This window comes from Scyliorhinus torazame, chromosome 9, assembly GCF_047496885.1.
Source record: "Scyliorhinus torazame isolate Kashiwa2021f chromosome 9, sScyTor2.1, whole genome shotgun sequence".
Taxonomy (NCBI): Eukaryota; Metazoa; Chordata; class Chondrichthyes; order Carcharhiniformes; family Scyliorhinidae; genus Scyliorhinus; species Scyliorhinus torazame.
Window position 1 is genome coordinate 88,569,967 of NC_092715.1, and position 18,637 is coordinate 88,588,603.

Below are 18,637 nucleotides of genomic sequence, written 5' to 3' on the forward strand. Positions count from 1 at the left end.
TCTTTTGAGTACCAATTTAAAAAATAAAGAAAATGGACAAATTAGCTACTTAACTAATTGACAGCCCCTTAAAGAGACAGAATATTGGGTTCTAGATCACCAGGGAGAATCCGCTCCTGCCTTCTTCGAACTAGTGCCATGGGATCTACTACATCCATGAGGCAGGCAGATGAAGCTTCAATTTAATACGTTCTGTCCTTGCCAAATATTACCCAATGTAATGATATGTATATATGTAGATAAGTAAAGGGTTAATTATTACATCTCAGTGTAACACAACCGCTAGAGGGCATCACTCGATCCCACTATAAATATGAGAACTCAGAGGATCTTGGTCTCTTCCAACCAGGAGTGACTAGACAGTCGAGTGTAAGAGAGATAGATTGCAGCAAAGTTTAGCATATGTAGTTTAAATTAGTTAATACTTTAATATAGATTACTTGATTACTAGTTATAGTTCTGTGGAGTGTGCGAACTCAATATTAATCAATCGTTACTCAATAAATCAGTTTTGCTTTAAGTTAAAGATTGGTGGTTTCTTCAGAATCACACCATCAGACCATTCTGGATTACGCAGCATAGAGTAACGAGATATATTACCAAAGAGTAATATAATACCCAACACTTGTGTATCTTCAACAGCATAATCAACCAACCATTAACACCCAGACTCTGAAATTCCCTATCTAAACTTCTCTAGCTCCTCTTTGAAATTTCTTCTCAAAACTAAAATTTGATCACCTTCCTAATGTCTCCCTTCCTGTTTCGGTGTAAAGTTTCTTCATGCAAAGCTCCTTGAGAACCGCTTTAATATTAGGCGCACATTTTCCAGTCCCGCCTGCCATGGGCAACATTTAAAGGTTCATTTAAAGACCATTTAAAGGTACGTTGACTTTGGGTGGAATTTCCGATCTCGGGGCATTGTGTGCCCACTAAATCCACCCTTAATGTCAGAGAGAGCAAGTTTAACTCCGAGTTAGAAGGTAATGGATGCAAACCCCGCTCCAGAGATTAGGGCACGTCACCTAAACTGACAGTTCAAAAAGTTTCAGCCGGAGTGACATTTCAGCCAGAGTGAAGGTATTGAGAATTTGGAGCGGAAGGAAAATTCGATGCTGAGGGAAAAGAGGTGCTCATAATCAGGAGGAGTGAAGAGGCGGACCTACAAGGGACACTCGAGCGCAAGTGAGAGGTGGAAAGAAATCAAAACGTGACGTCACAGCCAGCAGGTAAGGGATTGGTTGTTGACTGGTAGTTTTTTTCTTTTTTCTCTTGGCATTGTAGTTGTTGTTCTAAGCTAACTTAAGGGTTACGTCATGGCAGGGCCTGTGTCATGCTCCTCTTGTGCAAACTTGGAATTCAAGGACCCTTCCGGTATCCATGGCTCCTTCACGTGCAAGAAGTGTGTCCAACTGCAGCTCCTGTTAGACCACTTGACGGCTCTGGAGCTGCAGATGGATTCACTTTGGAGCATCCACGATGCTGAAGAAGTCGTGGATAGCACGTTCAGTGAGTTAGTCACACTGCAGTTAAAATTTACTGAGGGAGATAGGACATAGGTGACCACCAGACAGAGGAAGAGTAGGGTGGCAGTCTAGAGGCCCCCTGCGGTCATCACCCTCCAAAACAGATATACTGTTTTGGATACTGTTGGGGGAAATGGCTCACCAGGGGAGCGTGGCAGCAGCCAGGTTCATGGCACCATGGCTGGCTCTGCTGCGCAGGAGGGCAGGATAAAGAGTGGCAGAGCTATAATAATAGGGGGCTCAGTGGTAAGGGGAATAGACAGGCATTTCTGCGGACGCAAACAAGGCTCGAGGATGGTATGTTGCCTCCCTGGTGCAAGGGTCAAGGATTTCTCGGAGCGGCTGCAGGAAATTCTGGAGGGGGAAGGGTGAACAACCAGCTATCATGGTGCATAAAGGCACCAATGATATAGGTACAAAATATGATGAGGCCTACAAGCTGAATGTATGGAGTTAGGAGTTAAACTAAAATGTAGGACCTCAAAAGGTTGTAATCTCAGGATTGCTACCAGTGGCACGGTGGGGTAGCACGGTAACACAGTGGTTAGCACAGTTGCTTCACAGCTCTAGGGTCCCAGGGTCGATTCCCGGCTTGGGTCACTGTCCGTGCGGAATCTGCACGTTCTCCCCAACTCTGCATGGGTTTCCACCGGGTGCTCCAGTTTCCTCCCACAGTCGAAAGACGTGCAGGTTAGGTGGATTGACCATGGTAAATTGCCCTTAGTGTCCAAAAAGCTTAGTGCGGTTACTCGGTTACGGGGATAGGGTGGAGGTGTGGGCTTGGGTGGAGTGCTCTTTCCAACAGCCGGTGCAAACACGATGGGCCGAATGGCCTCCTTCTGCACTGTAAATCCTATGATGATTCAAACATAGCCAGAGCAGGAATATTAGGATTGATGAGGTGAATACAATGAATATGGTGCCGGAGGGAGGGATTCAAATTCCTGGGACATTGTAACTGGTTCTGGGGGAGGTGGGACCAGAACAAACCAGACGGTCTGCACCTGGGCTGGACTGGAACTAATGTCCTCGGGGGACTGTTTGTTGGGGAGCTTTTAAACTAATGTGGCCTGGGGATGGGAACCGATGCAGGAAGTTGGTGGGAAGTAAAGTGGGGACAGAAGGCAGTAAGGGGAAAAGTGAAAAGCAGAGAAATAAAATCAAAAACGGCCACAGTACAGAGACTGTGGAGAACTCAGTGAATGGGTTCAGTAAGGCTAAGAGAAATAAAACACAGAGTGTACAAAACATGACCGGACAGGTCTGAGAAAGCAGGGCAGAGAGCAATGGAAGTCTAGATTAAACTGCATTTATTTCAAAACTGCATTTATTTCAATACAAGAGGCCTGATGTAAAGGCAGATGAACTCAGGGCATGGATGGGTAAGTGGGACTGGGATATTATAGCTATTGCTGAAACATGGCTAAGGGAGGGGCAGGACTGGCAGCTCGATGTTCCAGGGTACAGATAGAACAAGAGATAAGAGAGGAGGGGGAGTTGGGATTTTGATTAGGGAAAATATCACGGCAGTACTGAGAGGGGATATATCTGAGGGTTCATCTACTAAGCCTATATGGGTAGAACTGAAAAATAAGGAGAGATCACTTTGATAGGATTGTGGCATAGGCCCCCAAATAGTCAGCATGAAATTGAGGAGCAAATATGTACGGAAATTACAGGTAGCTGCAAGAAAAATAAGGTGATAATAGTTGGGGACTTTAACTTTCCCAACATTGACTGGGACAGCCATAGCATTCGGGGCTTGAATGGAAAGAAATTTGTTCAGTGTATTCAGGAGGAATTTCTCATTCAGTATATGGATGGTCGATTAGAGAGGGGGAAAAACTTGACCTCCTCTTTGCAAATAAGGAAAGGCAGGTGACAGAAGTGTCAGTGAGGGATCACTTTGGGGCCAGTTACCATAATTCCATTAGTTTTAAGATAGCTATGGAGAATGATAGATCTGGCCCAAAAGTTAAAATTCTAAATTGGGGCATGGCCAATTTTGATGGTATTAGACAGAAACTTTCAAAAGTTAATTGGGGGAATCTGTTGGCAGGCAAAGGGACGGCTGGTAAGTGGGAGCTTTCAAAAGTGTGTTAACCACGGTTCAGGATAAGCACATTCTTTTTAGAGTAAAGGGCAAGGCTGGTAGAAGTAGGGAACCCTGGAAGACTTGGGATATTGAGGCCCTGGTCAAAAAGAAGGAGGAGGCCATTCATAGGCAGCTGGATCAAGTGAATCCTTTGCCCTTGAAGAGTATAGAGGTTGTCGGAGAAGAGTAGGAGAGAAATCAGGAAGGCAAAAAGGGGACATGAGATTTCTTTGGCAGATAAGGGAAAGGAGAATCCAAAGAGCTTCTACAAATACATAAAGGGTAAAAGAGTAACTAAGGAGAGAGTAGGGCCTCTTAAGGATCTACAAGGTCATCTATGTGCAGATCCACAAGAGATGGGGGAGATCCCAAATGAATATTTCTCATCGGTATTTACTGTTGAGAAAGCATGGATGTTAGGGAACTTGGGGAAATAAATAGTGATGTCTTGAGGAGTGTAAATATTACAGAGAAGGAAGTGCTGGAAGTCTTAAAACGCAGAAAGTAGATAAATCCCCAGGACCTGATGAAATGTATCCCAGGACGTTGTGGGAGGCTAGGGAGGAAATTGCGGTTCCCCGTGCACAGATATTTGAATCGTCGACAGCCACAGGTGAGGTGCCTCAAGATTGGAGGGTAGCAAATGTTGTGCCTTTAAGAGGGGTTGCAGGGAAAAGCCTGGGAACTACAGACCGGTGGGCCTAACTTCTGCGGTGGGTAAGTTGTTAAAAGGTATTTTGAGACAGGATCTACAGGCTTTTAGAGAGGCAAGGACTGATTAGGGACAGTTAGCATGGCTTTGTGAGTGGAATATCATGTCTCACAAATTTGATTTAGTTTTTTGAAGGGGTAACCATCAAGGTAGATGAGGGCAGTGCAGTCGACGTTGTCTACGTGGATTTTAGCAAGGCCTTTGACAAGGTATAGCTTGGTAGGTTGTTGCATAAGGTTAAATCTCACGGGATCCAGGGTGAGGTAGCCAACTGGATACAAAATTGGCTTGATGACAGAACACAAAGGGTGGTTGTAGAGGGTTGTTTTTTTCAAACTGGAGGCCTGTGACCAGTTGTGCGCCTCAGAGATTAGTGCTGGGTCCACTGTTATTTGTTATTTATATTAATGATTTGGATGAGAATTTAGGAGGCATGGAATACTTGGAATGCTGTGTACAATTCTGGTCATCCTATTATAGAAAGGATATTATTAAACTAGAAAGAGTGCAGAAAAGATTTACCCTCGCCAACACCTATCCCTCAACCAACAACGAAAACAGATGATATGGTCATTCATTTCATTGCAGGTTGAAGGAATTTACTGTGTTCATTTTGCACACATTTTTCTGTGTTTCCAGCTTTACCATCATATATTCAAAAGTCGTTCATTGCCTGCATGTCCTGAGTATGTGAATGCACCATCTAAATGCAAGTTTAAATTTTTTCTTCCCAAATTATTGCCGGGATTTTAATTTATGTACTTTGGAATTCCATGTCTCCAAAAGGTCATATTTATAAACTTTAGTGTAAAAATTCAGAGAGATTTGGTGCTATGTGGCATTTTTGTGACTGTTATGTTCCCCAGAGTACAAACTTTTTCAATCTGTCCAAACATGTCTGAAAAGCTTTCATGGGGTTATGCACCATTGTAGCCACACCACTAATTATCAAGCAAAGACATGCAAATTATACAGAACACCAGCTAATGTAAAGACCCTCTTTCAACACCCACACATACTGCAGAGCTATTTCCTGCAGGCTTGAAACTATGTTGTCTATGGCTGTGAACCTGAAGCAGCTTGTTTTATAAGAAAACTGCACTTAAATCAGATGAACAATAAACGTCTATTTCTTACCGTTTAAAAAAAACAAAGCTTAAACGTCCGAGGCGGCATCATTCGATTGATGTTGCAGTGAATAGTATGGTTGAGTTTTGCTGTTAATTACTGAAAATTCCTATGTTACTGATGTGAGTAATTTTAGCAAGCACTCTGTTCAGCTTTATCTATTGGTAATACCAATATTAAAGTGCACGTTATAACATAGTAAAAAGAAGCAAATAAATCAAAAATTAAAGCAGAGCAATCTGGGATTTTGCAGGTCAACATCTGAATGAGGGATTAGGTTAGGTAACATTTCTGGTTGGACAGTTTAATATCAATGAAGAGTATTATCCAAAAAGTTAACTTCTATTTCTCCTTCAGATACTGATATTTTGTGCGTTTTCTGTTTTTATTTCGCAAAAGAATGTGATGTTTTATTAATATTTTACATGTCTCCCATTGTTTTGTGCAATGTATGGTGACATCACGACACAAATGAATCCCAACAAACTTGGATCAGATTCGAGACAGCAACATGGGAACAATTACTCCTGAATTTAATTTGCAATTGGACTGGGTATAATAGATTTGCAACATCTGAGCATTTCTTCACATCTTTCATTACTAAAAGATTTTTCAATAACACTAAATGAACTGCATATTTTAACAGTTCTGTCCTCTAGGTGTATGGAATAAATGTCCATAGATCTAATTAATTTGTCTCGGTCAGAATCAGAAACAGACTTTTGATATATTTTGCTACCTCTAAGATCCTGAATACTACTAAACAATAATTAAGTCAGGGCAAATCCTACCTCAACAATATCTGAATTTGTTCGACTCTCATGTGGTTCGTTGTACTCTGTATATTTCAACAGTACTTTGTCCATATCGGTGCTGGCATACTGGAACAGTTTATTAGTGCTGTTAAAGATGATCAGAGCAATCTCACAGTCGCACAGAACACTTAGCTCATAAGCCTTCTTCATTAACCCAAACTTCCTCTTGGTAAATGTCACCTGTAGAAGGCATAAAAGCAGATTGAAGTCTGTTCAACATTCTGTAAATGTTCAAAAATCATCATCATCATAGGATTCTCAAGCATTTCCAGTAAGTTGTCCCTTTTATTATGTACTACTATAATCACATTCTAGAAACAGTTAGTCCAATATTGAGCAAAATATTGAAAATCTCACACAATAGATGGAATATCAAAAGTCATCATTTCTTGAGTATAATTATACCTTTACACTCAGGGCTGTTATTGACAATATTAATGAATCAGAAGTCACAAACTTCAGTCGATGGCACTAACGTTTTTACATGATATTGTTAACCCTGAAATGTACAAGATGTGAAATTGTGATCATCTAGCGCCTGATTTTTGGGTGACACAACTGCCCTCAGGCTTCCAAAATGGCATCCACGTCATACGTGCACACCTGAAAGGGGAATCACACTGGATACCACATTGGTGAGGACATTAACTGGGCACGGTGAATGTCCAATTATAGTACACAGAGCAGACAAACCACAATGTTAATCAACGTACAATCAGCCCTGGTAGGAATGGCAATCACCATTGGATTGTCACTCCTCTCCTATTTATTTACCTTGCACCGGAGCGCCGCATTTCCTGCCCAGACTTCTGAACCGGGCCACTTGAGAAATGTGGAGCACAGAGTCTCCTTTGTAGTGCAGGAGCATTAGTGAAAAGAAAGCCCCCCCCTTTAATGGCACTAGCTGCCGCAAATTGATAAGTTTAAACATCCCAAAGTAATTTTGATAAGCTACGGAGGGAAGGCAAGTGTGGTAGGTAAGTGAGTGAGCGGGTAGGACGGGTCAGAAAGACAATCACGTGTCAGGGCTAATCGCATGAAGGCTAGTGGGGGGGGGGGGGGGGGGGGTTAATTTGTGGGTTGTCAAGGTGTTGAGGGTAGTTGTGTAGCCGTGGGGGTAGTCGGGGGGCTGGAGAGGTAGTGAGAGATGTGGGGCTAGTTGGGGTTGGAGGAATAGTCAGGTGGTCGGGCTAATCGGGGTTGGGTAGTCAGGGACAGGCAGTGGTCAATGGTGTGTAGTCAGGTGGTCGGCAGTATACTCAAAAGTGGGAAGGTGCAAGGGTAGTCTGGGATTCGGGGGTAGTCCAGTGTTCGGGGGGTTGGGGGCCGTCTTGGATTCAGGGGATAGTCTTGGATTCGGGGGGGTAGTTGGGGGAAGATGTGTGGTCAGAGGAAGGTAGTTGCGGGTCAGTAGTATAGTTATGCTTGAGTTAGAACTCGTTTTAATCCTCTGGTAAGTGAATTGGAACCATCCAAAGTCTCCAACTTTAACTTTCAGATTGAGAGGGATGCAGATGTAGGGGAATTGCCCATTGGAAATTGAAACTTCCCAGGCAATTCCCGCAGAGTCCACACAATGGGACTTCTGAAGGGTTCCCCAGCATATCTTCAGGGGTACCTCTGGGTTAAAATACCCCAAAAGATCAAAAGGTCTGGATCATTGAATCATAAAATGGTTGCAGCACAGAAGGGGGCCATTCAGCCTCTGCCGGCTCTCTGCAAGAGCAATTCCAAAGCTCCATTCCCCCTTTTCCCCAGAATCCTGCAATTTTTGCCAGATAATTATCCAATTATCTTTAGAAAGCCACACTTGAATCTGCCTCCACCACCCTCTCAGACAGTGCATTCCAGACCCAAACTTCTTGCTGCATGAAACAGATTTTCCTTTTCGCTTCTTTTACCTTAAATCGGTGTTTGCAGTTCTAGATCCTTCCATGGAAATAATTTCTCCCTACCTACTCAGTCCAGGCACTTTATGATTTTGAACACCTCTATCAAATATAAACTTTCTCTTCTCCAAGGAGAACAATCACAACTTCTCTAATCCATCCATGTAAGGGAAGTTCTTCATCTGCAACCATATAGTGATTTTTTTCTGCACCTTTTAGAATGCCTTCACATCCTTCCTAAAGTGTCGTACCCAGAACTGGATACAATATTCCAATACAATATTGAAGCAAATTGGTATTTTATACAGGCTTATCGTAATTTCCTTTCTTTTGTACTCTATGCCCCTATCGATAAAACCAAGAATCCTATTTCATAGAATCCCTACAGTGCAGAAGGAGGCCATTCAGCCCATTGAGTCTGCACCATGCCTCTAAAAGACCACCCTACCGAGGCCCACTACCCAGCCCTATCCCCATAACCACACTTAACCTGCACATCCCTGGACACCAAGAGGCAATTTAGCATGGCCAATCCACCTAACCTGCACATTTTTGGACTGTGGGAGGAAACCGGAACACCCGGAGGAAACCCACGCAGACATGGGGAGAAAGTGCAAGCTCCACACAGACAGTCACCCAAGGTTGGAATTAAACCTAAGTCCCTAGAGCTGCGAGGCAGCTGTGCTAACCACTGTGCCACCGTGCTGCCCCGTGCTTTATTAACAACTCCCTCAACATACCATCCTTAAGGATCTGTGCAGTTATACCCCCAGGTCCTCTGCTCATGGACCCACTTTAGAATTGTACCCTTCATTTTACACTGCTTCTCTTCAATCTTCCAACCAAAATTAATCATAGAATTTACAGTGCAGAAGGAGGCCATTCGGCCAATCGAGTCTGCACTGGCTCTTGGAAAGAGCACCCTACCCAAGGTCAACACTTCCACCCTATCCCCATAACCCTGTAACCCCACCCAACACTAAGGGCAATTTTGGACACTAAGGGCAATTTATCACGGCCAATCCACCTAACCTGCACATCTTTGGATTGTGGGAGGAAACCGGAGCACCCGGAGGAAACCCACTCACACATGGGGAGAACGTGCAGACTCCGCACAGACAGCGACCCAAGCCAGAATCGAACCTAGGACCCTGGAGCTGTGAAGCAATTGTGCTATCCACAATGCTACCGTGCTGAAATAATCACTGAACACTTCTCTGCATTATATTTCATCTGCCACTGGTCAGCCCATTCCACCAGCCTGTCTATGTCTGCCCGTTTGAAATTTAACATTATCATCCTCCAAGTTCACAATACTTCCAAGTTTTGTGCCATCCTCAAATTTTGACATGGTGTCCTGTACAGCCAAGTCTAGATCATCAGTATATAGCAAAGAAAAGCAGGAATCCTAACGCTGCCCTCTGAGAAATCTAAACAAAAACTTTTCTCCTGTCCAAAAAACCAAACTATTTACCACAATACTCTCATGCTGCCTGTCACTCAGTCAATTTTGTATCCACACTGCGACTGCCCATTTCACCCAATAAGCTCTAACTTTGCTCATATGTCTGTTATGTGAACGTTATCAAATGACTTTTGGAAATCCATGTGCACCACATCGACCACATTAGCCTCAAACATCCTCTGTTACCTCATCAAAAGACTCAGGCAAGATAGTTAATCACATTTAAAGAAACATAGAAAATAGGAACAGGAGTAGTCCATTCGATCCTTTGAGCCTGCTCCACCATTCATCAAGATCATAGCTGATCATACAACTCAGTACCCTGTTCCTGCTTTCCCCCATATCCTTTGATTGCTTTATCCCCAAAATTAGTCCCAAGAGCTATATCTAACTCCCTCTTGAAAGCACTCAATGTTTTGGCCTCAACTACGTCCTGTGGTCGTGAATTCCACAGGCTCACCACTCTCTGGGTGAAAACATTTCTCCTCATCCCAGCCCTAAATGGTTTATCCCTTATCAATTGGACTGCAACCCCTGGTTCTGGACTCCCCCACCGTTTGGAACATCCTCCCTGTCTAGTCCCATTAGAATTTTATAGATTTCTGTGAGAACCCCCCTCAATCTTCTAAATGCCTGCAAATATAAAACAATCTGACTCAATCTGTCCCCAAACATCAGTCCTGCCATCCCAGGAATCAGTTGGTAAACCTTCACTGCACTCCCTCTATAGCATGAACATCCTTCCTTAGATAAGAAGACCAAAATGGCACACAATATTCCAGGTGTGGTCTCACCAAGGCATTCCTTCTCCTGTATTCAAATCTTCTCACTATGAATGGCAACATACCGTTTGCGTTCTTTGCCACCTGCCTCACCTGCATGCTTACTAGTGACTGGTATATAAAGGCACCCAGATCCTGTTGCACATTCCCCTCTTTTTAGTCTATAATCATTCAGATAATAACCTGTCTTCCTGTTTTCGTTACCGAAGTGGCTAACCTCACATTTATCCACATTATTATGCATCCACCATGTATTTGCCCATTCACTCATCCTGTCCAAATCACGCTGAAGGATTTCTGCACCTCCTCACAGCTCACCGTCCCACCCAGCTTTGTGTCATTTGCAAATTTGGAGATATTACATTTAATTCCCTCATCTAACTCATTAACATATATTGTGAATAGCTGGGGTCCTGGTATTGATCCCTCCGGTATGCCACTAGTCACTGCCTGCCATTTGGAAATAGATCAGTTTATTCCTAATCTTTGTTTCCTGCCTGCCAACTAGTTTCTATCCATCTCAATACACTACGCACAATCCCATGTGCTCTAACTTTATACTCTAATCACTTATGTGGGACTTTATCAAAAGCCTTTTGAAAGTTCAAATAAACCACATCCACTGGCTCTCTCTCGTCAACTCAATTAGTTGCATCCTTAAAGAATTCCAATAGATTTGTCAAACACTATTTCCCTTTCATAAATTCATGTTGATTCTGTGCGATTCTGCCACTGTTTTCCAAGTGCTCTGCTACTAAATCTTTTATAATGGGCAAGCATTTTCCCCACGACCGACGTCAGGTTGACTTGTCTATTGCTCCCTGTTTTCTCTCTCCCTCCCTTTTCAAATAGTGGGGTTACATTAGCTACCCTCCAATAGAACATAGAATATACAGTGCAGAAGGAGGCCATTCGGCCCATCGAGTCCACTTAAGCCCCCACTTCCACCCCATAACCGTAACCCAATAACCCCTCCTAACCTTTTTTTTGGTCACAAAGGGCAATTTATCATCGCCAATCCACCTAACCTGCACGTCTTTGGACTGTGGGAGGAAACCGGAGCATCCGGAGGAAACCCACGCAGACACGGGGAGAACATGCAGACTCCGCACAGACAGTGACCCAGCGGGGAATTGAACCTGGGACCCTGGCGCTGTGAAGCCACAGTGCTATCCACTTTGCTACCAAGCTGCCCAATCTATAAGAACTGTTCCAGAGTCTATAGAGTCTATGTGCTATGCATGATACTCTCCACCTCGCAGGTGCTCCAGAGTATCCTCAGCCGCTGCTCCATCTCCAAAATCCAGGCTTCTAGGACTGCAGTTAGAGACACTGCCTGCACATATACTGGCCCGGGTAACTGGAAATGTTCCCAGTTTCCCACATAGGCGCAATAGAAGCACACCACAACTTTGAGCTGTCCTGCCATGACTTACCCCTTTGAATTAAACCTTTTTGAAGATACTTAAAACCAAATAATACCAATTGCTCCAGCACTCTTCTACATGGTCCTTGGTACTATAGAATATAGCCCTTACAAACAACAGACCACAAAATACAGACCGTACAAACTATAAACCCTTCACATATTTGTGTGGGATTTACCTTAATTGATCTGCATTTGCCTCAAGTGATTGCTAATTTTGTCTAGCACTATCATTTCTAAAAGGTTCCTCAGCACTGAAGTTAAATTGCTTGGTTTGTAGTCGCTTATATTATCCTTACACCCAGTCAATGTTCTCTCTTCACCTCAAACAACTGAACACACACTCAGTGACATCTCCCCAGCACTACTTAACGAAAAGTGATTATTAACTATTTACAGGTTGATTGCTTGCTCAATGAATGTTGTGTAATCTGTTTGGGTCATACAGCTGACATGGTTCAATCGCTGCCAATGTGTGGAACCTGTGAGCTGTGGAGTGGAATTTAATGGGTGAGTGAATGGTGGGCCTGGCCACTGATTGGCAAGCCAGTGACAACACCTAAAGCCATTCCGGGCCCAAACCCCTCAGCTTGTTTTGTGTCACTCAGACACTTATCTGATCTGTGTGGGGACAAATCCTCATCATCCTCAGAGAGAAATGTCCCACCACTCAAGAGTTTCTAGCCAATCAGGGCCCATCCACTCTCCATTAATGGCAGCACTACTGGGAGCGGTGACAACTGGTTGTACTGCAGGAGGCCAAGGATGCTGGATGGTCATGGAAGTGATGTGGATTTGTCAGGGACAGTCAGGGAGGCACTTGCGAGGTATGGGTGAGAGGAGAATTTAGTGGTTAGGGCAGGCAGGAAAATTCACCCATTGGTATCCATGGCTCCAGCTGATGATTCCAGATGGTGTCACCATTGGGAAAAAGCTGCCCAGGTGCGAGGGATCGCCCCACCATGCTGTAGACATACTCATCGGGGACCTGGTGTTGTAAGACTTCTTATTAAGTGTCTAAGTAACTTGGTAGGAAATAGGAATAAAAAGAAAAGAACAATGGACCAAATCATTATGAATGTAGGTAGTGTGTAATACTCTGTGCTCTTTTTAAGTGGTGGACAAAAACCATGCACACGGATTGCACAAGCACAACCCTTTGCACAGTTTGTCTCAGTAAACATTCCAGCTACTATTGTTCACACAATTTTGTTTTCTTTTTGGAAAAGTTTAGCCCTTGAAAAACATTTCCTTAAAAATATTTATATTTTCTCATTTGACTAATTCCATTATTTGCTTACAGGAAAATCTTTAATAATTAAAGTTAAAAAATGAACGCATCAGAACTTTAATGTTGACATGCCTTTAAAGTTACAATTCAGCAGAAAACAACTTGCCTACACTTTTAAACCTCCAACTAATTGACAGAAATTAACATGAGTTTTTTTCCCTGTTACGTGCATTTTCATTTGCACAGGAGTTGGCTAATCAGCAGAACAAGCTATCAAATCACACTTTAATTAGGCACACTACAATGTTAGGTGACGGATAGATGGATTCAAACTGAAATGCCTGTGATAACTGTCTATGCATTTGAACCATGTGGTGCGATAATGAGTATCAGCAATAAAAATACACATTTAGATCGCAAAGTCTTATTGTTGTAATGTAGTGCATATTGAATTGGGATAAATGACCATGATTATTAATAATATTCTGGACCACTTGAAAGGAAGGAAGGAAGAATAATTGCACAATACATAGAATGAACTAATTTTACCCCCTTAAAGCAGTTCCCATTATTGACGGTGATAGAAAGATCATAAAAAGCAAGGAACCAGAGGTGGCCATTTGGCCCATCAAGTTAATATGTAAGCTAGTCTTTCGTATATGTAAGCTAGTCTTTTATAAGACACCAGCTCATCCAATTTCTCTCCTGAGAAAAAGCATGGTGTAAATATTTGATAATCAAGCAAGCCTCCAACATTCATCGTTTCTCATATCTCCACTATTTAACCTTGATGTTTACTCAACAAAAGAACATTTCTACCTCACCTCAGCAACATAGGAATCATTAGCACAGATCATGTTCCATGGTCCTTCTTGGAGTTCGAGTGCACTACACCAGGAAACAATATAAACTTTGAGCAGGGAGGCTTACCTCTGATTCATAGACTGATCTGCAATTCTTTCCAACCAGTGCCACGGAAAGAAATCATGGGCATTGGTGCTTCTCTTGTTCCGAGCCCCTTATTCCCCCCTCGCCACTTGAAACCTCCCCCTCAATCATGCGTGATATATTTCCTCCTTAGATTCACCAATTAATTCACCAAACAGTGTCAGGAAGGTCTTAATAAAAGGATAATGCCCATTGTTGGCATCTGGGTAAAATATTGTCTGATGGGGAGGGTGAAGGCTGAAATTAGAGGCCCAGTGATGAGTTTCTAAGGATAATTAATCAGAGAGTAATCAACTGATGTTAGGAAAATTACGACAAAGATATCACTACATTTACAAAACAATTAAACTCTGTAGCTAATGCAACCTTACCATTCTGACTTCTCTGGTGAATTTACAGCCTATGCACAGATTTCAAGTGATGTTGTGTCAGATTTATATTAAATAATCATGCAAATTCTAATAATTGTTTGAGGTGTGAGAGAAACAGGCAAATTAAGTGACAAAATGTAATTAAATAAATAAGAAACTCCAACAACAGGAAAAATGTGACAGCAACATCCCAAGAGAAATAATTTCTAGAAGCACTTAACTCAGAATTGGGTTCTATAAAGAAAAAGCACTTTATGTTATTTCTCCAGAATTTCAATGGACCTTTTTACCAAAGTTATGATGGATGATCAGGAATCCTCACCCATAGAGAAACATTAGCTGTACAGCGTGACCACCTTGTGCTACATTTTAAACAGGGTGGTGCAGAGTGGGGTGAACCTAAGATGGTGTAGAGATTTGTAAAGCTTTCCTTAAACAATCTCTTAGCGACAAACATGGATTTAATTCCCCAACTTAATGACAGCAATAAAACAGGTGAAAGTGAGGATAGTCAACACCCTGGTTTGCATCAGTCTTGGTTTTTAGTTTCTCACATTTATTTTAATGAGACCCAGGATTCTCTTCTTTTAAAAACAATTTTTTTTAAATTCTCCTCCTTTTTCACATTTTCTCCCACATTTACATCCATCAACAATAAACAATAATCAGCAAGATGTCAGTCCCCATAATAACAACGATCCCATCTACCCACAAACCCCCAAACCTCAACCCGCATGTTTACATAAACAAATGACAAAAAGGAATCAGGGATTACCCGTAGTCACCCTTAATTTTACACAGCTCCCCCCCCCCCCCCACCCCCCGGTCTCCAGCTCCTCCCGTCCACTGCCTCTTGTAAAACCCCTTCTCCCAACCTCAGTTCCTTCCCCCCAACTTTCCACCCTGGCTAGACCACTCGGACCCTGTTCTGCCAGGCTCCGATGGCCGCAGCCCCTCCCCCCACCTCACTCCCGTTCACTGGCCGGCTTAAACCGGCCAGCGTGGAGGCCCCCGCCCGGGTCCCTTTCCCACTTGCCCGACCCTAGGCAAGCCCAAAGATCTCCTTTTAGCACACAAACCCCGCATATCCACCTACACCCCAAAGAACCCTCATTTCGAGTGAAAGTCCCGTCCCTTCCCTTGTCCAAATATATACCACATTGGCTCCTTTAGTCTCTACACCCGCGCGCAGTGATACAAAAAAGAAGAAAATACAGTCATGAGGTTACATCGGCACATGGCCATTCCTCAATTTGTCAGTTCTGCCACAGTCCTTCTGCTTTCGCAAACTCCTCCGCTGCTTCCGCCGTTCCGAAATAAAAGTCCCTGAGCTTGTAAGTCACCCTCAATTTCGCTGGATATACAATGCCGCGCTGCACCTTGCTAATGTACAGTGCCCTCTTCACCCGGTTGAAGGCAGCCCGCCTCCTTGCCAGCTCCACCGTAAAGTCCTGGTATACATGTATACCAGCTCCAGCACACTGCACCATCCGCTTCTGCTTGGCCCAGCTCAGGACCTTCTCCTTCACACTGTACCTACGGAAGCACAGAGTCACTGCCCTTGGCGGCTCACTCGCCTTTGGTACAGGCCTCCACGACCGATGAGCCCAATCCAGTTCATATCGGGAGGGATCCTCCCCCTCCCCCAATAGTTTTGCCAACATCGCAGCAAAATACTCAGTCGGCTTCGGTCCTTCAACTCCTTCGGGCAGCCCCACAATCCTCAAATTCTGTCGCCTGGATCTGTTTTCCAGGTCTTCCATTTTTTCTCGCAGATCCTTGTTAGTATCCATCACCTTCCGCATCTCTTTCCCCATCAAGGCAAGTTGATCACCGTGCTGCAATAACGTCTCCTCCACTTCCTTCAGCGCCTCCCCTTGCTCTCGCACCTCCGCCACTGGGCTCGCCACCTCCGTCCTCACCGGGGAAACCGCCTCCTCCACCAGCACACTCAAAAGCTCCCTCATCTCCTTCCTCACCGTCTCCATGCATTTCGCAATCTGCGCCAACTGCTTTTCAAATTCCGCAGCCATCACCTTAGTTATTTCTTCAGCCGTAAGCAGTGCGGCCTTCCCTGGTGCTCCAGCCTCCATTTTCCTTGGTGACCCCGCAGTGACCTTTCCCCTCCCCGACGGACCTTCAGCTGTTTTTTTTCCAGCCGTTTTCTTGCTCACCCTGGACATTTTTCTTTGTTCTTTTTTTCCTCCTGTGTCTTCACTGTGCCTCCTCCGTGCCTTCTCCCTGCTTCTGCCGCCTCCGTGGACCCTGGGACCGGGCTTAAAGCCCTGAAAATGCCGATGCCGAACGGGAGCTCTCCATTGTGCGGCCGCCTCCCGCCCGCCGTCACCAGAAGTCGAGACCCAGGATTCTCAAGCAGCTGGTATGTCACACAGCATGTCACCAGAATTGTGTCTACTTTAGGCCATAATGAACTTTTGGCCGCCACTTTATGCTGGTTTAAGTTCAAAAGAGACATTCAAAGGAGGTTAACCAGATTGATTCCAGGTTGACGTACGAGAACAGTTTGGGCTTTCACTCGCTAGTTTAGAAGAATGAGAGGGGATCTGATCGAGGTCTATAAAATACTAAACGGGATCGATAGAGTAAACATAGACCAAATGTTCCTCCTTGTGGGGCAATCTAGAACAAGAAGCCACAGATATAGGTTGAGAGGCGGTAGATTTAAAACCGAGAACTACTTCTCGCAAAGGGTGGTGAATTTGTGGAACTCGCTGCCCCATAGTGCAGTGGTGTCCAAATCATTATCCTTCTCAACCTGTCTACAACCTTTCACACAACTGACCACAGCACCTTCCTCCAATACCTCTCCACTGTTGTCAAGCTGGTTGGCACTACATGTGCCTGGTTCCATATTTAAGTGTCGAGTTAAGCTCACATAAATATACTTGTGCCGGAGTTACCCAAGGCGCTGGACCTAAGGGTCTCGTCTCGGAGACCCGGAGCGCTCGCTGTTTAGCACTGGTTTCCACAAACGTGGACGAGGCATACTGACACTTGGGCAGTGGGAGGCTCAGGGGGGTCTCCCAGGTAATCAGGGACCCCGAATGGTCGGGCTCTGGGCAGGGTGGTACATTGGCACTCCCAATGCCACCTGGGCACTGTGGCACTGCCAGCCTGGCACCCTGGCATTGTCGGCATCATGCCTGTGCCGGTGATCATGCCAGGGAGTGCCTGCTCTTATGAGGTGGGGTGCAGGGGCTCCTGCCCTGACTAATACCAATTTTGACTGTTCCACAATTGGTGCCTGTGTCATAAGTAGCAAAGGCTCTAAGCACTGGAATTTGCTGCCCAGACCTTTCCAGTTGTCTCATAGACATAGACATAGAATTTACAGTGCAGAAGGAGGCCATTCGGCCCATCAAATCTGCACCCATCCCTGGAAAGAGCACTCCACCTAAGCCACACCTCTACCCTATCCCTGTAACCACCTAACCTTTTGTTTTGGACACTAAGGGAATTTAGCGTGGCCAATCCACCTAACCTGCACATAATTGGGCTGTGGGAGGAAACCGGAGCACCTGGAGGAAACCCACGCAGACATGAGGAGAATGTGCAGACTCCACACAGACAGTGACCCAAGCTGGGAATCGAGCTTTGGACCCTGGAGCTGTGACGCAAATGTGCTAACCACTGTGCTATTTATTGTGCCGCCCGTTTCCCTACCTTTCCTCCTTTAAGATACTACTTAAAACCTCTTAAGCGGTTCCAATGTCAAGTTATGTTTGATAATGCTTCTATGAAGTCCCTGCAGATGGTTGATTACATTAATGATGTTATAGAAACACAAATTGTTATTTCTGCTCACCAGTAACTGTAACTGTCTGGTCTTATCATGTAAATAAGGCTAGAGGCCTAATTGTGCTGGTGAAGGTATCGTCCTCTATTCTGAGTTTATGCTGATCAATTTCTAGGACCCTGTGTCATTGGCCTACAACATACAAAGAAAACTATTGACAGTTAAAATGCTGGGTGAAATAGGTATGATGATTAACAGATTTGGGCATCACCACGGATTACAGGGATGGATTGTGATCCAGTTCTGAAGAAGTTATATTGGACTTGAAACACTGGGCGAAATTCTCCCGAAACGGCGCGATGTCCGCCGACTGGCGCCCAAAACGGCGCCAATCAGACGGGCATCGCGCCGCCCCAAAGGTGAGGAATGCTCCGCATCTTTGGGGGCCGAGCCCCAACATTGAGGGGCTAGGCCGACGCCGGAGGAATTTCC

At 44.4% G+C, this 18,637-nt stretch overlaps 1 protein-coding gene across 12 annotated transcripts in view; it reads right to left on the minus strand.

The window, feature by feature from the left end:
• The window catches only part of mef2cb (myocyte enhancer factor 2cb), a 425,410-nt gene that overhangs the window by 121,751 nt on the left and 285,022 nt on the right, over window positions 1–18,637 (minus strand). For all 12 annotated transcript variants that reach the window (XM_072516239.1, XM_072516247.1, XM_072516242.1 and 9 more), the window contains one exon: window positions 6,253–6,456. In XM_072516239.1, coding sequence (XP_072372340.1) covers window positions 6,253–6,456 — 204 coding nt within the window. The remainder of the gene's footprint in view (window positions 1–6,252; window positions 6,457–18,637) is intronic.